General features: G+C 37.3%; 1 protein-coding gene across 1 annotated transcript in view; it reads left to right on the top strand.

Moving 5' to 3' along the window:
* Window positions 1-26894, top strand: part of LOC150108538 (tyrosine-protein phosphatase 69D-like) — a 655365-nt gene that overhangs the window by 188405 nt on the left and 440066 nt on the right. The window contains exon 7 of the mRNA XM_090390483.1: window positions 15095-15203. Coding sequence (XP_090246609.1) covers window positions 15095-15203 — 109 coding nt within the window. The remainder of the gene's footprint in view (window positions 1-15094; window positions 15204-26894) is intronic.

Raw genomic sequence — 26894 nt, 5'->3', positions numbered from 1 at the left:
CATCTTCCAACTTTGCATCATCTGTAAACAAGACTTAATCACTATTGAACCTTTCTCAAGCATTATTATTATTAAGGACGACTCCAGGGAGTCCTTAGACTCATCGAGGGAGGCCCTAAACATCATGTCCACACAACTATATGACATTCTCACAGTATCTATCATACCTTGCCTTGAACTCGCTCACCGTCCTAGCACCTACAACAGACTCTGGCAGCTTATTCCACTCATTTACCACTCTAAAAGTAAAGAACCCAGCTCTAACACCTCCTGCTAACCACTCTCTTGCCCAGCTTCCATAGGTATCCCCTAGTTCTCCCACACCAGTCCTGATCTCAGAAATATCCTCTGAGTTAATCCTATAGAAACCCTTTAGCAATTTGAATGTCACAATCATATCTCCCCTTTTCTGCCTATCAACTAATTTCTGAAACCCACAAATCTTCAACCTGTTCTCATATGGTTCATTCCATAGACCTGCTATCATCTTAGTCACTCGCCTCTGGATCCTCTCCACCTCCTCTCCATCAAGAAGGAACCTAGGTGACCAAATCTGGACACAGTAGTCAAGATGAGGTCTTATCAAGGCTTGGTACAGAAGTACAATAACTTGCTTGTCTCTGCTTGTCAAGGTATTTTTCAACAACCAAGTGAGTTGATGAGCTGATTTATCCACTTATCCACCAACACTCCCAAGTCCCTGGGCTCATCAATCTCCTGGAGTACAGTTTCAACAATGTGGTATACTGCTGCTAATCTTTTACCCCAAAATGCATAACCTTACATTTTGTCACATTAAATTGACATCCATTCTCCTTATCCCAGAACTCCAATCTATCCAAGTCGTCCTGCAAGATTTTGACATCTGCATTCACTATTGCCCTACCCAATTTTGCATCATCAGCAAAGAAATGAACTGTTCCTCTTAGATCCTTCCCTATATCGTTAATGAACAAAATAAACAGCAGTGGTCCAAGAACAGAACCCAGCGGCACACCACTAGTCACATGCCGTCTTGTGGACTCTACTCCTGAATAAACTACTCTTTGATATCTCTCCATCAACCACCCACCTATCCATGTCACCAACCCTATATCCATTCCCATATGTTGTAGTTTACGGATTAGAATTCCATGTGGTATCCTGTCAAACGCCTTTGCCAGGTCCAGCAGTATCACTGTAAACTCATAACCCTTATCCAGTTCAGCCGTCACTATCTTATAAAATGGAGCAAGTTACTGAGGCATGATCTATCCTTCACAAAGCCATGCTGTCCCCCGTACAGTATCTCATTTTCATCAATCCATTCATGTATTTTTCCCCTGACGACTTTCTCCAAGAGACCTTGACAACGACTCCTGATATGCTGATCAGTCAGAAATTTGTCTTGGATCCGCCTTTATTCAGTGGAACTATTTTCCCCTCTTTACATGCCTTCAGGACTAAACCAAACCCGAGACTCAGATTAAACAATATGGTCAAGGGCACTGATAATGCTTTAGCCGCTTCACGCACGACCTGTGCCAGTATACCATCCAATCCCACAGATGTTGGACCAAAAGTACGGAAACAAAGGAGGATGAATAAGAGGGAAAGTGAGAAGAGGGGGGGTCGAGAGTTAGAAAGTTAGAAAAATTTAATGATAGAGAGAATGTGTCGCGAGATTCGGAAAGTGAATTGGATTGGATGAGGCAAGAAATGAAATGGATGCGGAACGAAATTAAGAGAATTTAGGTCAAAACTATTAAAATAAATCATGATGGCATGAAAGAGTTAACGAAAGATGAGCGAGTGGCGTTGTATGGCGACTCCATTATTAAAGGTGTGCTAGAGGATAAAATGCACAAGGTATGTTTTCCAGGCGGTAAAATGAGTAGAGTGATTGAGGCATTGCGTATGAGGCGGGAGCAAGCAAAAGAGTTAATTGTATTAATTCGTACAAATGATTTGAGAAAGAACAAAGAGCATGTCAGAATGAATGTCAGGAGGCTGCTTGGAAAGATAAAAGAGAATAGTGCGACAGGAAGGGTGGTCAGTGTTGTAGCCTAGGTATGATTGTGGTGAAATGAGGCCAAGAGCAAGGATTATGAATGATATTCTGGCTGAAATGTGTGAGGAGCTGGGAGTACAGTTTATTAATGTGTGGAATGAGTTTGAGAGACGAAGTGAGCTGTATGGGAGCGATGGACTGCATTTGAGTGGTTATGGTGCGAGTCGCTTGGAGAGACTGCTGCTGGAAGATAGAGAAGTGAATAGAGAGAATGAATCAGATCGAGAGAGGAGTGATGTGGAAGAGCAGGAGAGTAAGACAGGAGAGATTGAAGAGGTGGATATGAATGGGGAAGTGAGTGGTATGAGTATAGAAAATGAGAGAATGGGTGTGCAAGAGGAGCAGGGAAATAGGGAGGCTCAGGGTGGACAGGGATACACAGCGTGAAAAAGGTGGATGCTCCAAGAGGAGGTGAGTGCATGTGTAGGCAGGAAAGTAATGGGATGATCAGGGATCAAAAGGAGACAGATGGAATTGCAAAGGGTTCTAAAATGAAGAAGCAGAAAGGGAAATGGCCCCAGTCCAGCATGGAGAGATCACATCTAGTGAGTGGTATCAGTGGAACTACCTTTAGATCCAGAAATGAGCTGTCATGTTTGTATACCAATGCTAGAAGTATAAGAAACAATACGGATGAAATGGTTCCATTAATTGCATCTGTTAACCCAAAGATTGTCGGAATAAGTGAGACATGGTTAGATGAGGACGACATCCTGACAGGAATAGAGATGGAAGGGTATGATATGTTTCGTGAGAATAGAAGGGGTAAAAGGGAGGGGGGTGTGCTATTGATGATAGAGAAAGAGTTATGTCCATACAAGGTAGAGATGCAAGACGGAAATAGGGCCAGTGGTTTTGAGGCAGTATGGTGGCAGATAGAGGTGAATAGAATGAAATACTTGGTGGGATGTTGTTATAGACCTGGTAATGTGGATGGTGGTGATAGTGGAATGTATATTCAAATAAGCCAAGCAAATAAGAAAAGAGTGATCATTATGGGTGATTTTAATTATGGCAATATAGACTGGAATGAAGAGATAGAACTGGAACTAAAGAAAATGAGTTTCTTGAGTTTTTGAGGGATAACTACCTAAGACAGTATGTAACAGAGGGCACACGAGGATTAAGGGTCTTGGATTTGGTCATCTCATCAGAGGATGTAATTATAAATGAGGTTTCAAATCATCCACCAATTGGTGAAAGTGACCATGAGATGATTACCTGGGTGGTCGCCAGCAGTGCAAGGACCCTGTGAATAAAGAGTATATGTGGAACTACAAGGGGGGTGATTATGAAGAGCTCAGGAGACAGCTTGTGGGTGTAGCATGGAATGAGGAGTTAGCTCAAAAAGAGATCAATGCAGCTTGGGGGATTTTCAAAAAATAATTAGTAGATGCAATGTCTAAATGTATTCCAAGGGTGAGAAGGTTAAATAAGGTAGGTGTGAGATGGATGAATAAAGAGATTAAGCATGCGATACAGATTAAAAGGGCATTGTGGAGGCAGCATAAGAGAAGTGGAAGTAACCAATTTCATGAGGTCTACAAAGACCAGGCAAGGAGGGTGACTTGGTTGGTGAGAGTAACTAAAGAGAGTTATGAACAGCAGTTAGCTAATGAAGCCAAAAAGAATCCTAGGGAGTTCTTTAGATATGTAGCCAGCAAAAGAAAAAATAATTATTGAAAGATGACATTGATTGGAGTAAATGGTATAAAGACAGCTGTTGCAGAATGTGTGGTGGAGATACTTAATGAGCAGTTCATAAAGATCTTTCAATCTTGTGAATGTGACTTCATGGAGAGATTGAGAGCAGTTGATGATGGGGAGGAGAGATTGACTGTAAGTGAGCAAGAGGTGTTTGGGGAGTTGAGTAAACTAGATGTAAATAAGGCTGTGGGACTTGATAATATATCACTGCGTATTCTGAAGGAATGTGCCAGAGAGTTGACACCTGCCATGACATATTTTTTTAATACGAGTCTTGCGCTTGGTCAAGTTCCTAAACAGTGGAAGGAAGGCAAGATTGTGTCCTTCATAAAGGAGGTGATCGAACTCAAGCATCAAACTATAGGCCTATCGCTGTGTCAGTTGTTGTGGTTAAGTTGTTGGAGAAGCTTGTGAGAACTAGGATCCAGAGTTGGGTTGACAACAATGGTATAATCTTTGATATACAGCATGGATTTGCTAAAGGGAGGTCATGTTTTAGTAATCTACTTACTTATTACAATAAAGTGACTGTTTCCTTGGACAGAGGAGAAGGATACACAGTAATATACTTGGATTTCGCAAAGGCTTTTGATAGAGTACCTCATGATAAGTGGACAGTCAAACTAGAGCAGATGGGGTTGGATATTAGATTAGTGGATTGGATTGGAGACTGGCTATCTGATAGGTATTAACAAGTTGTGTATTGGGGTGCGATATCGAGGAAAAGGAAAGTCACTAGTGGAGTGCCTCAGTGGTCTGTTTTAGGGCCATTACTATTTAACTTGTATATTAATGATATTGGTGAAGATTTGGATGGAGATATTCAGTTGTTTGCAGATGATGCAAAGTTGGGACAAACCATAAAGAGTAGTGAAGATGTGGCCTTGCAAGTAGACTTGAATAAATTGAGTGATTGGGCAAGCAAATGGGGATGTGAGTTCAATGTTGCAAAATGTAAGGTTTTAAAATTTGGAAAACAAAGATGGGATGCAGAATTTATGCTGCTTGGTGAGAATATATTGTTGGAGGTTGAGAAAATAAGAGATATCGGGGGGGGGGGGTGATAGTGGATAAAGATCTGAAATTTTGGGGACACATCGCCAAAATTGTGAAGACAACACAAAGACTTCTGGGAATGATGCGGAGGACAGTGACTTGTAGAAGTAGGGAGATTCTTGTTCCATTGTATAAATCTTTGATTAGGCCACACATGGACTATTGTTCCCAGATTTGGTCACCGGGTTTTCAGAAGGTTGAAGAGATGTTGGAAAGGATCCAAAGGCAACTGACTAAGGTAGTTTTTGTCCTCTGGAATGTTGAGTATGAATAAAGATTGAGAAGATATAATTTGCAGAGTCTGGTGGAGAGAAGGAAGAGGGGAGATATGATAGTGACCTACAAGTTGGTAAGGGGTTGTTATAAGATCAATGGTAGAGATGTTTTACAGAGAATAGTGGAAGATCAGGGGAGAACCAGAGGTCATCCCTGGTTACTGTATAAAGAGGGTGTGAGTAGGGGAGTGAGAGGCAGGTTTTTTTCGTGCAGAGTTGTAAATGATTGGAATGCCTTGCCTGAGAGTGTGGTTTCTGCAAGGAGTTTGAGTGTGTTTAAGACACAGTGTAATGAGATGTGTATGTGATAAAAGGACCTCCCAGATGAATCTTTGACTCCATTAGGTCTTGGGAAATCATAATAATAATAATAATAATTAAGGTTCTGTAATAGATTATTCACCTCCACTTCATTCATTACAATTCCCGTATAAACTAATGGTTCCTTCATTTTTTCAATGTCACTACCTGGATTTTTATACTTTTCCAAAGTGCTCGCTCAGTAACTCCACTATATCAACTGATTCAGTGACCTCCTTACCATCATCATTCCTTAAAATCATTTTGCTGTGTACAGTTTTTTCTTGCTTGCAGCAAATTGAAAGAACTGTTTGGGATTCTCTTTAGCTTGCATAGCTAGTTTCTTTTCATAATCCGCTTTTGCTTTTTTTACCTCACTCGTTTCCTTTCTGGCCCACTCTTTATATCGCTCGTGTGCCTGCAGGTCACATCTTTCTTTAAATTTCCTCCACAGTAGTTTCTTTTTTTTGCAGCTCAAGCTTAGTGGTGTTATTCATTCATTTAACCCCTACTTGTTTTACTATTCAGACCCTAAGTATACAATCAGCCATAACCTCCTGTAAATGCTCCTTGACCACTTCCCATGCTCTATCGACATCCAGCCGTTGCAGTTGTACATGCCATGGCACTGATCCAAGCAATCTCCTAAGCTTGTCATACTTGCCAGCATGGTAATTCCACACCTTTAGCCACCTCCCAGGTGAAGACCTTATGATCACTCTCTCACCAATAGGTGGCAATATGGTCATATTCATTACAGTCAAATTCTCAGATGGTATAATCAGGTCAAGCACTCTCACACCCCTAGTATTTTCAATTACATGCTGTCTCAGATAGTTATCCCTTAATAATTGAATAAAATTCATTTCCTTCCTCACATGTGTCCTCTTCTCCTTCCAATCACTGTTACCATAGTTGAAATCCCCCATAATAATTACCCTCCTTCCACTCATTTCATCAATTTGTTTCTGCCTACTATCTCCACCATCTATTCCATCACCTGGTCTATAGCAGCAACCAACTGTATATTTTATTCTGCCAGTCTCAATCTCCCACCAAATAGCCTCAAATGAGCTCTTTTCACTATCCTGCGATGCAACTTCGATTCTCCTTGGCTGCAGTTCATCAGCTATCATCAATAACACCCCTCCCCCCATTTTATTCTCTCTCTGTCCCTCCTAAACACACTATAACCTACACATTCAATCCCACTAACTATATCATCTTCTGTCAGCCATGTTTCACTAATTGCCAATAACCTGTGGCCAGGAAGAGCCAATCAAGGCCAAAAATTCTTCCTTCTTGTTCCTAATTCTCCTGGCATTAGTATACATGAAATGCAGTGATCCCTTTGTCCCACCCCTATCTTGATGCTTTATTCTAACTATCCCGTTCCGATTTTTTGTCCTTAGTACTGGCTCGGGTACATTATATACATTCTTACACTTAACTGTCTCACTGATGTCTGCATATCCACTCCCCCCCCTCCTTTGTTGTTCTAGTTTCCCTGGTTCTGCACATCCATTTTCACTTCATTCAGCAACACTTTTTCCAGTCTCAGCACACCAAATCCATTCAAATGCAGGCTATCCATCTTGTATAAATCCTTTCGCCCATCAAACGTATTCCACATGTCCACGAATTCCACACCACACCGTCTGCATAACCTGCGCATAATGTCATTTGCAATTATGGCCCTGCTTCTAAACTCCTCTCTGTCATACCGCGGCAACAGACTCACCATTCTAACTCTGTCACTCTTTTCTTTCACTACCTTTAATAATACTTTCAAGCCCTCTCTCATAAAAATTTATCTCCTTTCAATTCATTCGTACCCGTAAGTATCATTAACATAAAAGTTAAATGGCATTGGGCACAAAACAAACCTTTTAGGAACGCCACCAGTGACTTTCCTTTTCCAGGATATCACTCTCTCCTGCACTACTTGCTGATATCTATTTAGGAATCCCTTCTCCAATTCAGCAAACTAATCTAGTAACAACCCAATTCAGTTTCATTACCAACTTGTCATGTGGCAACCTATCAAAGCCATTTATAAAAGTTAAATATACTACTATGTATTCATATCATGCATCTAATGCTTTTGTCACCTTGTTTGATAAAGTAAGTAGATTGATAAAGCACAATCTTCCTTTAATAACCTAATGATGTTCATCAAAGAGAATGCTATCAGCTCAACTAGCACCTTTTATTCCCTTATATGGAATAGGCGAGGCCTTTTAACGCTATCTAGCTTTTGAAGAATGGGTGCGTAGTTCAATCTCCACAGGCAGCCAATCAGAGATAGCTGGCCTATTTTTATCGCTAATTATAGGTGGCTACTGATGAAGAGACCAGCAAACAAGTGCTGCCATTCTTGGTGATCACTTAACCAGGATATGTTACTGTCTGAAATAATGTGGGTACTATGGTTGATTTTCTTGAGTTTCCAGGATGAAAAACCCGAGTTTCCTGAAGAAAAAACCTGCTTGCTCGTACTAGAGATCAACTAACTCGGGAACTGGCTGAAGATAGGCTTAAAAAAAAAGTTCCTCCAGTTGGCGACTAGATTTGGGCTGAAGTCTAACTTCAAAGAGAATGCCCAGTTGTGAATTTTGGCTCTTGCTAACTTCTCTATCACTTTAACCACAACTCCAGACACACACACACCGAACTATAATTCAAAGCCTTAGTCTTATCTCCTCTCTTATGATGCAGAACAGTTTTGTTCTCTTTCCACTCCTTGGGAACTTGGCTCAGTGTAAGACTCACATTGAAAAAAATACATCAATGCTGTTGTTAACTCCCTGCCACATTCTTTATCAATTGCTCATTTTATATTTCAAGAGAGTAGTTCCTTCCATAATTATTCCCCCCCCCAAAAAAAAAAATAAATAAGGAAAAAAAAAAACATTAGAAAATTTTCCAAAAATCTTCTAATTAAAATTCATTTTTTTATTTATGTTGTGTCGTGTCTTCTATTTCTATACTACGTATGAATTAGCGATCACATAAGGTGGGAATATCCTATAGCTCTTACTAATCACGGCCGCTGTGAATGCAAGGTGAATGAAGTAGTGCTCAGGTGGACCCAGCGCTACTTCGTTTGCCGGAGCTGGGCCAGAGGAGATCATGAGTATCATATATTTGCGATCACTGCAGATGCTCAGTAATAAGTTGTATGCAATGTGTAGTGTCTATTCTCAAATCATCTCTTCCCCCCCCCCCCCCAAGATTAAATCCTTAGTGCACCACTGTATAATACTATATTGTTGCTATTATTCTGGCTGCTATAATGCACTTCTCTTTGATTTGACCATCACCATTTCCCTAATCTCGACTCTGATTTACATTCCTAACTTGATCTCTACCTTTTTTGTACTACATCACCCTGCGCTGTCATAATCACTTTTATATCCATCTTTTTCCTGTCCTTCAATAACCTTTTTCTCAAGCTCTCTCTCTCTCTCTCACTCTCTCATTGGCCCTTAGCCATGCAAATTCCATATGGACACTGTGTACTGTTAGCAAACAGTCACTCCAAATGTCCAACAACAAATCCATTCAAATGAAATCTTGTCAGCTTTAAATCATTTTAACTTCTCTTCAAATTCAACCCATACATTCACAAATTGAAAACCCTTTGTCTGACACAAATACAACCATCTTGTCATTCATTGTTCTCCTTTTCAATTCGCTATTATGTTTAGGCAACATGCTAACCACAGTGCCCAATGACAATATTATCCTTTGTCTCCAGCAACTACTTCAAATCCCATTCCACATTCCTTTCTCACCATTCAAGTAGTTTCTACTCACTACCACCAATACTGATGCCCCTTCTTTCCTTTCACACAAAGATATTCCTTTCAATGTACCACAGCTTTAAATCATTCTAACTTCTCCTTAAATTCACCCCATACATTCACAAATTGAAAACCCTTTGTCTGACACAAATGCAACCATCTTGTCATTCATTGTTCTGCTTTTCAATTCGCTATTATGTTTAGGCAACATGCTAACCACAATGCCCAATGACAATATTATCTTTTGCCTCCAGCAACTACTTCAAATTCCATTCCACATTCCTTTCTCACCATTCAAGTAGTTTATACTCACTACCACTAATACCGACGCTCCTTCTTTCCTTTCACACAAAGATATTCATTTCCATGTACCACTGAAACGTACCTATTATCCTCAGATATTTGCTTCTTCCTATTAACCTTCTCATTCACATCATTAAATCACTTCTTCAGACATTTGATTTCTTCCTCCATATAATTTCTTCCTCAATTTATTCCTCCATGGCATGGGTTTACTAATGAAATGTCATGTTTTATCAACTTGCTCACATTCTATAATAATGTTACCATTGAACTAGATAAGGGAATGGATAAACCATGATACCTTTGGAATATGCTAAGGCTTTTGACAGAATACAACATGGAAGACTGTTGCAGAAATTGGAGAATAAGGGTTTGAATTATGAAATATTAGTGTAGATAAGAAGATGGCTGACTGACAGATATCAAAATGTGGTATATAGGGATATAGTTCAATGCTAATGTGTGTAAGGTCATGCACTTTGGTGTGATTAGATATCCAATGTCGTATTATATTGATTGGATTATGCTTGAAGAAAAACTAATCAGGCTAGGGAACTGGGAGTTTTGGTAGACAGGAAGTTGAAGTTCAAGAATCATATAGCAAAAATAGTAAATACAATTCAGAGAATAATTGCAATTCTGAAATGAACCTTGACATGTAAAGATAAGGAGGTCATTTTGCCTATTTACAAGGCATTGATAAAACCTCACTTAGACTATTGGGTGCAGGTCTGGTCTCCTGGTTTCCATTGTGATTCTGATACAGTGGAGAGAGAGAGAGACAGACAGAGAGTGAATGTGCAAAGGAGAGTGTTAAAAATGATATCAGAATTGTGAAATACTGATTATGAAGACAGATTGAGATTTTGAAGACTGCAGACACTAGCAAACAGGAAAAAGAGGGGTGATGTGATTGAGACTTACAAACTTCTGAAAGGATCATCATTATTATTATTATTACCCCAAGACCTCATGGAGTCAAAGGCTCATCTGGGAGGTCCTTTTATCACACACACACACATCTCATCATATGGTGTCTTAAACACACTCAAACTCCTTGTAGACACCATACTCTCAGGTAAGGCATTCCAATCATTCACAACTCTGCACGAAAACAAACCTGCCTCTCACTCCCCTACTCACACCCTCTTTATACAGTTTCCAGGGATGACCTCTGGTTCTCCCCTGATCTCCCACTATTCTCTGTAGAACTTCTCCACCATTGATCCTATAACAACCCCTTACCAATTTATAGGTCTCTATCATATCTCCCCGCTTCCTCCTGTCCACCAGACACTGCAAATTATATTTTCTCAATCTTTCCTCATACTCGACATTCCAGAGGTCAGAAACTACCTTAGTCAGTCACCTTTGGATCCTTTCCAACATCTCTTCATCCTTCTGAAAACCTGGTGACCAAATCTGGGCACAATAGTCCATGTGTGGCCTAATCAAAGATTTATACAATGGAACAAGAATCTCCCTACTTCTACACGTCAGTGTCCTCCGCGTCATTCCCAGAAGCCTTTGTGTTGTCTTCACAATTTTGGCTATGATTCTAAATTTCAGATCCTTATCCACTATCACCCCAGATCTCTTATTTCCTATACCTCCAACAATATATTCTCACCAAGCATAAATTCTGCATCCCATCTTTGTTTTCCAAATTTTAAAACCTTATATTCTACAACATTGAACTCACATCCCCATTTGCTTGCCCAATCACTCAATTTATTCAAGTCTACTTGCAAGGCCACATCTTCACTACTCTTTATGGTTCATCCCAACTTTGCATCATCTGCAAACAACTGAATATCTCCATCCAAATCTTCACCAATATCATTAATATACAAGTTAAATAGTAATGGCCCTAAAACAGATCCCTGAGGCACTCCACTAGTGACTTTCCTTTTCCTGGATATCACCCCCATACGCAACTTGTTGATACCTATCAGATAGCCAGTCTCCAATCCAATCCACTAATCTAATATCCAACCTCATCGCCTCTAGTTTGACTGTCAACTTATCATGATGTACTCTATCAAAAGCCTTTGCGAAATCCAAGTATATTACTGTGTATTCAGCCAGAATATCATTCATAATCCTTGCCCTCCGCCTCATTTCACCACAGTCATACCTAGGCAACACACTGACTACCCTTTCTGTCACACTATTCTCTTTTATCCTTCCAAACAGCCTCCTGATATCCATTCTGACACACTCTTTGTCCTCTCTCAAAATCATTTGTACCAATTAATACTATTAACTCTTTTGCTCTCTCCCGCCTCATATCCAATGCCCCAATCACTCATTTTACCGCTTGGAAAACATACTTTGTGCATTCTATCCTCTAGCACATCTTTAATAATGGAGTCGCCATGCAGCACCACTCGCTTATCTTTCATTAACTCTTTCATGCCATCAAGATTTATTTTAATAGTTTTGACCTGAATTCTCTTAATTCCATTCTGCATCCATTTAATTTCTTGCATCATCCAATCCATTTCAACTTCCGAATCTTACGACACATTCTCTCTATCATTCAATCTTTCTAACTTTCTACCTCTCGACCCCTTCTTCTCACTTTCACTCGCATTCAACTTTCTTTGTTTCTGTACTTTCGGTGTAACACGCATCCAACTTTCGCTATCATTCTTCTCACTTTCACTGTCATTCATCTTTATTTGTTTCTGTACTTTCAGTCCAACATGCGTTCAACTTTCGCCATCATTCATTCTTTCGATTTTTTTCACTTTCGATTTCTGCGTCACGCCATTTCTAGTTTCATTTGTTCTCTCAATTTCTTTTCCTTCCACCACTCTTGCCTCACTTTCGGCCCTTTTAACATCCGTTACGGTTTTCAAATCGCTGCTTTTCTTTTTTTTACTGATTTTTTAACATTTTTCACCTCTCTTCTCACCATCCCTCTCTTTCAAATGTGCACTCATTTTAATCACGACATTCACGCTACTAACACTTTCTGTCATAAATTTCATATTTGCATTCATCAGTTCCTAGTTCAGGTAACACTTTGCACACACACACCCTTAACATCCACAAATCATTTATGTAATTGAAAGAATACATATAACAGACCTCACACTTAACAAAACAACTGAAATCTAAATTAGTCATGGAATGACAATGCCACTGCCATTTTTTTTTTTTTTCTTGCAGGTTACTAGGTCTAATAATAACGATTTCGTAATTAAGTTTAGGCAAGAAAAATCCCCCACACTAATAATACATGTAGCACACAATGTTTACAGCCACTCTTACTCAACAATTATGCATATATACTTAATTATTCCTAGAATAACTTATCTCAATCAGGAGCTCTTCTTAGACACGTCCACAGCACTTGGCTCACTAGCACCCTCTCCAACATACAGGATTTCATTGATGGAAGTTTTCATTTTATTGAGGGTTTGGAATGGACAAGAGGGCATCCTTGGAAGCTGAGAAATGAATGCCGTTAAGAAGGGTGAGGGCTTGATTTTTCTCTCATTTGGTAGTGCATGATTAGAATGGACTGCCATTGGATGTTGTGTGTGTGTGAGAGCAGTGTGAATGAATTCAAGAATAAGTATGATAGCCGGTGCATGTATTATGTTGCCTCCCCTGATGAGTCCTGACTCCCTGGAGGTCTCTCATAATGAAAATAACAATAATATTGCACAGCGTCATTTACACCAACATAATTTATGTTGATTAAGTGCTCATTCAATAACTCCATTGCATCCTTTGCAATGTTCACTCTGCTGCTATGACTATTTTCCAGTGTCAACCTGCCATAATTATATTCCCTCTTGCTTGCCATATAGTAGAAGAATTCCCTTGAATTATCTTTAGCCTGATTAGCCATTCTCCTGTAATATATTACACCCACCTTTTTTTTTCTTTACCCTGCTTGTTACCTTCCTAGCTGAACGTCATATTCTTCATGCATCTGATTGCCACCAACTGTTTTGTACCTCCTCCATAACATCTACTTTTCCAACACAGGTTGTTTGATTTCACTGTTCATCTCTTTCATTCCTTCTCTATTTATTTATTTAACACTTTGTATGCAGTTATGTTGCTTGTGTCAGATAATGCCTTATGAATTCCCATGCACTATCAACATGTTTTCTACACAACTCATCTACCCAGTGTGAGTAGATGAGCTGTGTTTGATTGATTGATTCCAGTTGTCTATGGAGTTTCCCATAAACACTCACCTTACAATTCCACAAATATCCTTTCATATGTAGGAATTTTTGAAATCATTAGAACTGAAGTAGGTTGATATACACATATATCTTCTTCTTAATGTGGACTAGTTAACTGTGGAAATAATTTTAGTCTATCAAAAAACCCTTGCTATCACTAGGCTAGCCCATATATTACATCAGTACAACAACAGCCATAATTAATTACTGCATACATATGTATGAACATGCATATTCTGCTTTGTAATAAAACAGAACTAAGAGATAGAGAAAGACTAATGGAACATGCATTTTATTAATTCTATAATTATATCATTTTTCCTCTTGACAAAATATTATTGCTATTTTTTCATGCATCTTCGGTGCAGTATGAACTTTGCTGTCTCTACACTAATAAACCCCTTGTGAAGAAGATGACTGATCAATCAATCAATCATCTTCATAGAATCAAAAACTCATCATGAGAAGACTGCATTAACCATTATGAACAGAATACCTATCATATTATCATGTTTCTCCTAGAATTTATTCATTGATGAAGCACTCACAATGAGAGCATTTTAAGAACATTGTTTTCAGTTTATTTATTTATTGCATGACCTGTGTACATTAATTAAAGCAAGGTAATTTTAGAACCAAATTAGATAATATAAAAGTTACAAAAATTTAAAACTATCGTAATTAATTTGAACATAGCAGACTGTGAAAGAATTAAACAGCAACAACAGTTATTGTTGATGATTATTATTTTTTTTAATGTAAATCCCATCCACGAAGGGCTTTAACCCTAATGTGCTGGCGTTGTAAGTAGGGGGTCAGATAATATATAAACCTTGCTCTGGTGACCAAACATGGAACATTTTCAAGTTGCTTGAGGCCTACAATAAGCCCAGTGATATCTCATCTTGCTGATGAAATTCATTTGTTACCCTATGTCATTCTTGAATTCCGTGCCTGCAGTGGATTTACTTTAACTTCTAAAGTTAATGACAGTACATTTATCATTATGCATTTCTCTGCACCAAATTTTTTTCCAGTTTATAGTAAAATATTACCTTAATTGCTATACTAATGAATCACTTTGTTTACCAGTGGGCAATAAGAAAAATTTATTGTAATTACATTTCATTGTTGTAATTAATTCTTATGGTTCATTTGATTAGCATCCACCTTAGTTATATGTCTAGCAGGATTCCATTTGATCTAAATAATATATTTGGTTTAAACATGGATGCTACCTGTTACAAATGTTTTATATTTGTGTCACACTTAAGATTCTTTTAGCTTCTCTAAATGTTTTCTGTTTTCCAATAGTGAGCTTGTAGAAACTTCTGTGAAGAAGTTCCAAAGAACAAGTGTAAGATTTCCTATGTTGTTTACCTATAGTTCCCATGGCCTTGCCACGATTCCGTTTACAACGCCTGGAGGATGACAAGAAATGCAGGCAGTTGAGATTAAAGCTGCAAAAATTATCAGAAAGAAATGGTTTTATCAGGTGGGTTTAAAATTGCCTGTTTTTTCCTAAGCAGTTGCATCTAAATTATCTCAAGTTATGGTATCTTTATGCAATTTTTCTCTGCCCCCTATTTTTTAATAAAGAAGAAATTCAATTTTTGTTTTAATCCTGTAATCAAGCAAATGAAGTTTGCATATGAGGAAACCTCAGCAAAGGTCGAAACTGGTTGAGGTAGTGACCCTTCCCATAATGCATGGCAATATACATGTCCAAAAGGAAGTGTGCTTTGCATTATGGGATACCAAAACAATTAATATGAAGTCAACAGCGTATATGTAAGCAACCTGGCTGTGAAGCTACTTCATGTACAGACTTTGCTTAAGCTTGGTATAGGATTAAAACAAGAATAATAATTTCTTGTCTGTTATAATTTACTTGATAACCAAATGATAAACTTTCTATCCCCTCCATTTTTGTTATTTAAGAAATTCTGTTCAATAATATCTAATTCTTATACCGTTGATTCTTTCATTCATTATAAATAAATTAATTAAATTGAATCATTCGTTATAAATAAAATTAATTGTTTCTTTATAAGTCAATAACTTATTTAGCTTTTTTCACTTTCATATCATTGTTATCTTTTGTCTGTTGTATATTATTATTATTGTTATGATTCAGGCCTCCATGGAGTAACAAGATTTATTGTGGAAGGACCCTCCCCCCCCCCCAAAAAAAATAAATAAAAAAATTCATAATGCCACTGGCAGAACTCAAACCCATGATATCTAGTTTACGAGACCAATTCCTTATCCACTAAGCCACAGGGGCTACATTAATATCTATATGCAAACTGCAATAATCTGAAATCATTAGCATTAATGCTAGTACTCTATGTTTTCTATGACCTTTCATAGAAAACAAAGGATAAAAATATTATTTTATTGATGGTTCAGTTAATGATATTAATAAAAATATTCCAGTGTTCTATTACTTTACACTTATACGGATATAAATGAAGTCTTTAGAGCATTATGGCGATGATAGTGATGATATCAGCATGTTACATCTCACTGCTGTGCAAAGACATCTTTCGTATTTCTCCATTTCTCTCTCTATCTCTCTCTCATGGGCTATCCTCATCCAGTTTCCTGCTATTCCTGTGATCTAATCTCTCCATCTCATTCTCTAACTTCCTCTGAAACTTGACTCTTTCTGGGGATCTAAACTATAATAAGGCTGTCTACCTATAATCTTTCATCTTGGCTACATGGCCAGGATAAAAGATTATAGGTGAACAGCCAATAGCATTTTAATTGTTTGGATTATTTGAATGACATCAGCAATTGTGCTTTTTTTAATTCCCAAAATAGTTCACTCCATTGCTCATTAGCATACATTTTTGTTTGTTTGTCAGTATTTTGTGCAGTATAATAAAATCCAACAACAGCTTCCTTTTAAGAGAGAGAGAGAGAGATGGGCAAATTATCCTTCATACATTGGTCCAGTCTCTAGTAATTATTACATGCATTGGTTCTCTGGGCATTTCTAGATCTTGTCTTCTTTTGTTGAAGGATATTATTTATCCCAGATAGGTATTCTAGCACATATTTATTGCAGTTGCCATATATCAAATTAGGAATTTTTGAGCTATTAGTCATGATTTTTGTTTTTGTAAAATTCATTTCAGGTCCTACCAGTCTGTGTGTGTTGCTCCATTGATTTATCATCTCTATCATTGTAACAGAATCTTTTGCAAAGATGACAATGTCATCAGAAAATCATAAATTACTTAGTTTCTTTTTTTATGATACTGATGTCCTTAAAGGGTTGCTGTTGGGGTCACCTTTTATTGATAGGGAAGTAATCTTCCTTTCTATTTGTAAATAGCCTCTGGAGGAGACTATGAAGTCAAATTCTTTATTTATAGTTGATGATAATAATAATAATAATAATAATTATTATTATTATTATTATTATTACTATTATTATTATTATTACTATTATTATTATTATTACTATTATTATTATTTAGGCCTCCAAGGAGTCAAAAAGACTCGTTGCAGGAGGTCCTTCCTAGGAAACACAAAGTCTGTCATACCACTCCTTAAACTCATTGACCATTCTCACTCTCACCACTCTATCAGGCAATGCATTCCCCGTTTCAGCCACCCTCCATGCAAAGAAACCACTCCTCACTCCCTCTTGCCCACAGTTTCCTTTTGTAACTTCCAGGGATGCCCCCCCCTTTCATCGCTCCTTCCCGCTGTTCAACCAAGCGAAAACACTCCCCAGTGTTAACCCTGTAACCACTTCTCAACAGTTTAAAAGTCTCAATCATATCACCTCTCCTTCTTCTATCCACCAAACTCTGCAGTCCATATTCCCTCAGCCAATCCTCATAACTAACATTGTACAGTCCTGAAACTGTCTTTGTTAACAAATCCTGGGAATCAAATCTGAGAACAATAGTCTAAGTTTAGTCTGATTAGGGTCTTATACAACGGAATGATAACTCTTTTATCTCTGCAGGTCAGCTTCCTTCTCATTATTGTAGCAATCCTTTGCGTTACCTTCACCACCTTTACAATATGTCCCCTAAATTTCAGGTTTCTATCAATGATCAACCCCCAGATCTCTTGTCTCCCCTATTGCCTTCAGTATATCTCCTCCAATAGATTATGCAGTGTCCAGTCGATGTGTTCCAAACCTGAAGACCATACATTTTGCTGCATTAAACTGAGATCTCTATTCATTTGCCCATCTGTCTAGCTTATTCAAATCCTCTTGCATGACTACCACATCTGCACTCTATTCCCATTTTTATCCCAAAATGTCATTCTTCCACAATCATTTCTCCTCCTACTGGCTGCATAGCTAATAATCCTTCCCAGCTTCACATCATCTGCAAACAACTGAACATCCCCCCTGAAATCCATTGAAAATGTCATTGATATAAAGGTTAAACAATATAGGTGCCAGTACTGAGCCCTATGGGGACCCCACTTGTAACCCTCATCCTGCTTGAAACTACCTTACCATACACAACTTTCTGATAGCTATTGGACAGCCAATCATGAATCCAGTTGACCAACCTGACATCCGAACCCATGTGCTGCAACTCAAATATCAGCTTATCATGTGGCACCCAGTCAGATGCCTTCACTAAATCCAAGAAAATGGCAGTATATGCCTTTCCCTCATCAAACTGCTCTTATAACTTTATTATAAAAGGCTAGCATATTACTAAAACAAGAGCGCTCCTTAACAAATCCATGTTGTCTCTCACAGATAACATTGTCCTCATTTGCCCAGTGCTGTATATGGTCCCTCACTAATTTCTCCAAGATCTTAACGACTACTGATGACACACAAACTGGCCTATAATTAGGCACTTCCAGTCTGCTGCCACCCTTATGCAATGGCACTATCTTACCTTCTTTCCATTCCCTGGACACCTTCCTGTAGCCAGACTTTCATTGAATAGCCTGGTGAAAGGAGCTGTCAGTTCCTTAGCACATTCTCTCAAAACTCGTGGTGAAATACCATCCAGTCCCTCAGCTTTACTGACATCCAGAGTACTCAGTATTTGGAACACGTTCTCCTCCTGCACCTTTAAACCTCAAATCTGTCCTATCCTCTAGTATTCAAATTTACTCCTCCAAGATGAAATGCACCAATAAAGTGTTCATTGAACAATTCCACTATGTCCTCTGCATCAGTCACTCTATCTATTACATGTTATTATATTATATTATATATCATTCTTCTTGCACTTGCCAACTCAACTGTCTAAACATCTCCTGGTCCCTACCCTCTCTGATCCTTGGTTTATAGCAACACCCCACTAAATATCCTGTCTTTCCTATCTCTACCTCACACCATATGCTTTGAAAATCATTAGTGTCACTGCCTTCCAAAGCCTCCATTCTTAGAGGACATAAGTCATCACTTATCATGAGCTTCAAGATTTGTTATATTCATTATATATTTCAATAATTTAATTTATTGTAAGGGATCTATTGTAAAATAAATTTTTCCTGAATCCTGTTTGCTCATATGGCCAGTTTGCTTCTAGTTGGTCAGAGTTTCTGTTTTGAATAATTCTAATGAATAGCTTCTAGTTATGGAAGATAATCCGGATTGGTTTATAGTTGTTTATACTTAATTTACAATTTTTCTTATGATTTTACACATGGAAAAAAAAAAATGATTGTCTTTGATTTTATTCACTAGTCTGATAATGACATTGTTATAGTTTTGCAAGAACACGTAATAATTCTTCTGCTAACTGTTCAGATTTTTAACAGTTCAAATTTATCTCATCTTTGCCACGAGTTTTTTTTTTTTTTTTTTTTTTTTTTTCCATTTCACATATACCATTCTCAGGTTCTGTTCTTCTGAAACAGTTCCATATTATCCATTATTAGGATTCTAGTAGTAGTCAGTTGATTGAGGGTAGCTACAATTTCTTAGAGAAATGAGTTGCTAATTTTAATATTTATTCTGTGTTATTTATGTTATTTATGGGTTCCATTTTTTTTCATTTTTTTAGTTTTAGTTTGTTGATCAATCTCTTGAATTGAATAATTGAAAAATAGTACTTGGTTAAAAATGAGAAAATCCCATTTTTAGAAAATGGGAAAATTCCGTCTTAATAAATAATAATCATTATTTATTATTATGCAATGTCAATGGTATTATAGTTTTAATATGCATTTCACGTCCATGGCAAACTTTGACATGTATGTACATCAAGGCAGGTTTGATAATTAAGTCAGTATTATTTTTTGATTATTTTCCCTTATTAATGTCATTTTAGCATGCCCTTTTCTGATCTCTGTCTCTCTCTCTCTCTGTGCATGTGTGTGTCTTTGTTTACAAATTTGTTCAATTCAGCATAAATGACTTTATTTCTTGGTGAGTCATTCCTACTCTAGAACAATCATATCAATTATATGATCATTGAACATTATGTTAAATATATATTATTATTACATGATACTTCTGTGGAATCCTAGAACTCATTGTGAGAGACATTCTTCAGCACAACACTACATGATCCATTGTCTGCTGCCCTATATAGTATTTTGTCAGTTATCTAGGTGCATGTTCTCTGGCTAGTTTTCCTGTTTTATGGGAGGAAAATCTCAAATTAGTAGGAGTGAAACTGCTACCTCTGTATGAGATCATCTAACTCACTTTCAGCTGAAAAAGCCCATATAAAGATTCCTCATATTGTAGCAAGAATCAAATTCAAGGCTCTTCTAATCAATGGGTGCATCTTCTGTCATCATTCTTCCGGCTGCTATAGAGGTGCTATTTATTGAAAAAAATGGGAAAAAAATCATTATTTTACATAAGATCCTTAATAAAAGATTTAAAAGGTTTTATGTAGGTTACTATACATGATCGTAAAAGATCAAGTACTGAGCCCTGGACCCACTTCTACTGGCTTGTGATACACCACAAGCTACCTGCTTTCTTCTGAACTCACTTTCTCCATAAATCACTCTTTGATATCCAGACTATTCAGTATTCATCCCCATTAATTAATTTACAGTTAGGAAGATTGTTTTCTTCCCAATAACAGGTTTAGTAGAAATAGGATGCTGATAGTAAATGAACTCATTTATATAATAGCATGAACTGGAACATAAATTGGAAATAATAAAATAGAAAAAAGTGGACACCCCAACTTTTATATAAGAACATTATAGTCACCTAGAGTCAAACTAAAAACATTTCCAAAGAGTCTTTCTTCTTGGTTTTGCATTATCAGCAAACAACTGAATATCCCCTGTCAAATCATTTCCTGTATCATTAATGTACAAATTAAATAACACAAGACAAGTACTGAGCCCTGGATCCTCTTGTACTGTCTTGTGATACACCACGTGCCATCTGCCGTCTTATGAACTCACTTTCTCCATAAACCACTTTGATATCCAGACTGATTCAGTATCCATCCCCATTTGCTCCAATTTATGAAGCAGCAAAGTTCTGTATGGAATCGTGTCAAAAATACCTTTGCAAAGTCCAGCCGTGTCACTGAGTAGCCATTTATTTTATCCAACTAAATTGTCACTTTATAATAAAAAGTAAACAAACTGCTAAGGCAAGATCTGTCCTTCACAAAATCATGTTGCTCTTTATGAAGTATCATATTTTTATGTCCAGAATTCTGTCTTTTGCCAATTTCTCCAATATCTTATTGACCACACCTGAGATCCTGATATACCCTTGCAAAATGATCACTCAGTAACTCAACTATCTGGTTTGCTTCTGGTTACCTTCTACCATCAGCACTTCTTAAAGTATCTTTCCATAATAATTCCTTCTTTTACTTGTCACATAACAAAGTAACTCTTTAGAATTTCTTTTGACCTCATCAGCTAGTTCTCTCTCTCTCTCTCTCATAATCAGCTTTGATCTTCTTTACCATAGGTTGCCCTTCTTGCCAGTGCCTTGACTGTTCATGGGCATACTGATGACCTTTTCTTTATACTTCTTCCAAAAGTTTTTTTTTTTTAAATCTACAATTTTTGCTTAATGATGCTATTCTCCCTAACTTTGTCTGATTTATCCTTCTGACTCTGGGTATACAGTTTGATAATGCTTTCTTCAAACATCCTTTGACCACCTCCCATGCCCCAGCAGCATCTCTCTTTTTCACACCCTTATGACATGGCACTGCTGAAAGCTGACTCCTCAGCTTGTCATAATCAGCTGCTTTGTAATAATTACTCAATGTGCACTCATTGTTCTAATTTGCTGATGCATGCCATCTACATTCTCTCTTATACCTCCTTGATCACAGCATCCACCATTATGTATTTTGCCCTGTTGGCCTCTGTCTAACATAGATAGCTTCAAATGAACTGCTCTCTTCATCAGTGTCCTCCTAATGTAGAATATTTTTCCACTTGGTTATATTGTAAATTAAAGACCAAGAATATAATTTCTTGGCATCTTTAATTCATATCCTCCTGATGTACTTCCACTCTTAACTGTAATTTTTTAGGAAATAACAATGTATACTAAAGTATTAATTATAATAACTTTAATTAATACTTTCTTATATTTCGACAACGTTACATTATCATCATCAGGGATCACAAAACGATATGTGTATGCAGGCACTAAACACTGGGCAAATGAAGCTAAAGAAAGGCAACCAAGGTTGGGCCTAGTCCTAAATGGTGCCCCCTAGTGGGCTAGATTGGGTAGTCTTGTCCATTTGGCTGAAGATCTGAGAATGAGTGCTTCCCAAATTTGAGACAGTCTCATCCTCCCAAATTTGTTGAAGTTGGGAAAGTGTTTCAGAATGGTGGAACTAAATGTAGTCCGTTCTTCGTTACAGCCACTCAGGACTTGCTGACCATGCTTTGGACACCAACCACAGGATATACTGGAAGAGTGCCACTCTATTACACCACAGAAAATATAAATACGAGAGGCTATTAGATCATTTGTACCAGCCTCTTTCACTTTCACTCTTACACCATTACTAACATATTGGCTCTAGGGAAACACAATTTCATCACACACTACTGAAGGACTCTTCTTATCAACAATAATCATCATCATCATCAAATTCCTGATATGTACCCTTAGGAACATACCGGATAATAATAATAATAATTATTATTATTATTCAAGCCTCCATGGAGTCAAGAGACTCATCGTGGGAGGTCCTTCGTAGGAAACACAAAGTCTATCATACCACTCCTTGAACTCACTGACTTTTCTTGCTCTCACTACTCTATCAGGCAACATTCCACAGTTCAACCACCCTCCACACAAAGAAACCACTCCTCACCCTCTTGCTCACAGATTCCTTTTGTAACTTCCAGGGGATGCCCCCCCTTTGTCATCGCGCCTTCCTGCTGTTCAACCAAGCAAAAACACTCCCCAGTGTTAACCCTGTAACCACCTCTCAACAGTTTAAAAGTCTCAATCATATCACCTCTCCTTCTTCTATCCACCAAACTCTGCAGTCCACATTCCTTCAGCCGATCCTCATAACTGATATTGTACAGTCCTGAAACCATCTTTGTTATCTGCTTCTGTACCCTTTCCACAGTTATTTTATCCCTTTCAAATCCTGGGGACCAAATTTGATCACAATAGTCCAAGTGTGGTCTGATCAGGGTCTTATACAACAGGATGATAATTCTTTTATCTCTTCAGGTCAGCATCCTTCTCAGTGTTGCAGCAATCCTCTCAAATTATGATAATTATGATAGTACTACAGGAAAAATTTACATTGTTACAAACTTCTGATCAATAGTTTTCCTCCAAATTAATCTGTTATCTGTCAAGATTCCAATATTATGAGATATTATATTTTGTCGTTAATGGTGCTTTTTACTTTATCAATCCATCTACATCTTGGTCTTCCTCTGGGTCTTTTCCCTGCCAACCTGGTAAAGAACACTTGTTTTGCTAATCTTTCCTCTCCCATTCTGTTTAAGTGACCATACCATCTGAGATTAACTCTACTAACACATCCCTGGATGTTAACAATGGCAAGTTCTTTCCTAATATCCTCATTTTTAATATGACACTGCCATTGATGCCATCTGTTCACTCCACTAATCTTTCTCAGAATTCTCAAGGTCTCCAGTCTTTTATCAATTGTTTTATTTCTAACCCAGTTCTCAGATCCATAAGTTAAAATTGGTTTAAACACCATCTTGTATACAGCTAATTTAGTGTTTTGACTAATTTCTTTCTTATTCCATGTAAATTTATTCAGCTGGCCTCCTATCATACCAGCTTTACTAATTGTACCACAAGAAGGTGAGGATTGAACTTTAATTCAGAAACTCCAGTCAGTTCTCTGCATTCCTTAAAAGGCTACTAATGTGGAGGTCTCCTCCCAGCTATATAGTTTTGATCCTTAAGCATTCCTCACCAACAAATCACCATACAAAATTTAATCCTTATTCTCATGCTTTTGCTCTTTCATACTCTACTTTCTCTCCCCTTGTAGATTTGAATCTCACTATTGGAATGGATGTTTGTGATCTAATCATGGGTGGGCTAAAGTTTAGCCCACCCATGATATTAATGTGCTATAGGTTTATAACCTTCCATTGGTGAGATTTGCATTAATAAAAATTGTTAGATTGAAGATTAAAGAGATAACTTAGAAGGTCTAACTAGTCTATTTAAACTTCCTTTCATTCCAGGAGATCATATAATAATCAGGTACTTTTCAGTTAGTCCTCTGGATTTTTCTAGGACATGGTCAGAATGGCTTAATTTACTGTAATGAATAAGTCTAATATGTTACTATTTCCTGATTTGATTTGTTTTTAGGACACCAACATTGCAGTTGATTTGTTACTCATGGAAATGTGATCTCTTTTAGCACAAAAGTTTTCAAGGATTTAGAACCTGGAAATTTTTCATTAGGTCAATTGGAAATACATCCTGCCATTGCATTGTATGAGATCCTAGTATAAAAGAAAATTTAATCGCTGTACTAGCCATGAAGTGTTTATATGTTGATCCTAACATAGATGTGAAGTGTCCATTGAAATTGAAATAACATTCAGATACCATTGAAATAACTTTGACAACTGTTTGATATATGGCTGATTGGGTAGTTAAAGAGGTCTTCAAGATCTTTATCATTCAGTTATCTTTGCAGAAACTATAGCTTCAGTTTCTCAAGAATATGGTCTCTTTCTTCATTGTCTTATAATTCTAATGAATTTAACTAACTCTTCAGTATAGAACTTAAGACATCGATAGTTCCTCCTTTAGCTATATCAAGAAAAGGTAACGAAGGTAATGCTAACATCCTATTTCCATATCATAGCACTACCTTCCTGGTCGTAAGACACTTCTCAGCCGAAATTAATAGAACTCATACCAATTTTTTTATGTCCACTTTTATGTTAGAGAGTTATATTTTTCTTAAGTGAATTCTCAAATAATGCATAATATTAGTTCTGAAATAAAGGGCAGAGCAAATAATATCCTCTATTTCTATTTATGTTATATCACCAAAATGAAACTGCATGGTTCTTTCTTTGATGACTTTAAATTTTTCAGGAAATAACAACGTATACTAAAATATTAATTAAAAACTTTAATCTTTCTTTGATAATATTTTATATTATCAAAATATTTTATGATATTTTATATTATTATAGTCTAACCAAGTGAAAAATAAACTTTCAACATCTTTCTCTAAATCCAGAGTAATTTAATAATAAGGTGGCACACCTTTTGGCAACTCCTATAGGTAAGGATGACCTCTCCTATTGCTTCTGCCCTAGTATCTCCACTCTGGGCCTGGCTCCCCACTGATGAGACCTCAATAAAGGTCGAAACCGGTATGGGTAGTGCCCCCCCCCCCCCTTAATGCATAGCAGTATACATGTCTACAAGGAGATGTGCTGTGCATTATGGGAGATACTGAGACCAGGAGTTGAGAGCTTGATCCACCTTTGCTGTGAGTTGCCTGGTGTTGTACTACCTTACCTCAGTCCTGAAGATATTTTCAGGTGCAAACTTTGTTTGCTCACACTTGGATAAAGGATTAAACTAAATTTATTATAATATTTTAATTTATGTAGTTAATTAATTAAATTTATTTTTTATGTGTAGTTAACTTTTATTTATTTATTTTTAATTAGAGAGAGGAGTAGTGTGAAAGATGAGGAGGAATACGAAATGGGTGGGGACAGACAGAAAGTCATAGCATAAGGAGAATAAATGTTGGAATATGTGTATGGGGATAGCCAGCATAGAAATAGAATGGAATGGGGTGAGATGTACGGAAAGTAGTTGAATCTGAAATAATCTGTAAGGTAAGGAGGATCAGGAATGGGAAGATGTATACCACAGCTGAGATATGGCATAGGATGGACTGGTTACAGACAAATGAATTACTGTAACCAGTCTTGAAGCATCATAAATAAGAAAAATGAAATTATTGCTCTGATTGAGTTTATTCACCCAAAAATTGTTGAAATAAGTGAAACATGGTTGAATGAGGATGATATCCTGATTGAAATAGATGCAAGGATACAGTGTTTTTTATGAAGATAGGAAGGTCAAAAAGGGAGTGGTGGGACAGTGCTGTTAATGATAGCATGGTAATTATATCTATGCAAGGTGGAGGTACAAATAGTGGCAGTTGTTTTGAAGCAGTACAGTGTGAGGTGGAAATTATGGAAAGAGTATTTAGTGGGATGTGTGTAGAAACCAAGGAATGTGGAGAATGGTGACAAGAAATGCATAGGCAAATTGATTAGTAAACAAGAAAAGGGATCAGGAATCATTATTATGATGGTAATTTGAATTGGAATGAAGAGATAGCATCTGGGAATAAGAAAAATGAATTTCTTGAGAGTCAACTGTCTTAGGTAGTATAACATAGAATATTATTATTATTATTTGACACCTCCAGGGAGTCCAAAGACTCATCGAGGGAGAGTGTGCCAACAGCATCGAACGATTGGCCCCTTCCAACTACTAACCGCGCTCAAACTTACTTAACTGAGCCATTAGTAGCAGAGGCTCTACCAATCGACCAACCTTTGCCTGTTTAGACTGTTAATCCATATGCATGGATTAACAGTCTAAAATCTGATTATATCATCAGAAGATTGTGATTATAAATACGTTGTCACATCTCCCTCTAGTTGGCAAGAATAACCATGAGGTGATCACCTGACCAGCCATATGAAGATTTCTTAGTGGAAAAGA

This window comes from Typopeltis vanoorti, chromosome 3 (genome assembly GCF_054136105.1).
Source record: "Typopeltis vanoorti isolate ZY-2024b chromosome 3, IOZ_Tvanoo_1.0, whole genome shotgun sequence".
NCBI lineage: Eukaryota > Metazoa > Arthropoda > Arachnida > Uropygi > Thelyphonidae > Typopeltis > Typopeltis vanoorti.
The sequence above is the reverse complement of the archived record's forward strand: the minus strand, read 5'-3'. Positions and strand labels throughout refer to the sequence as shown.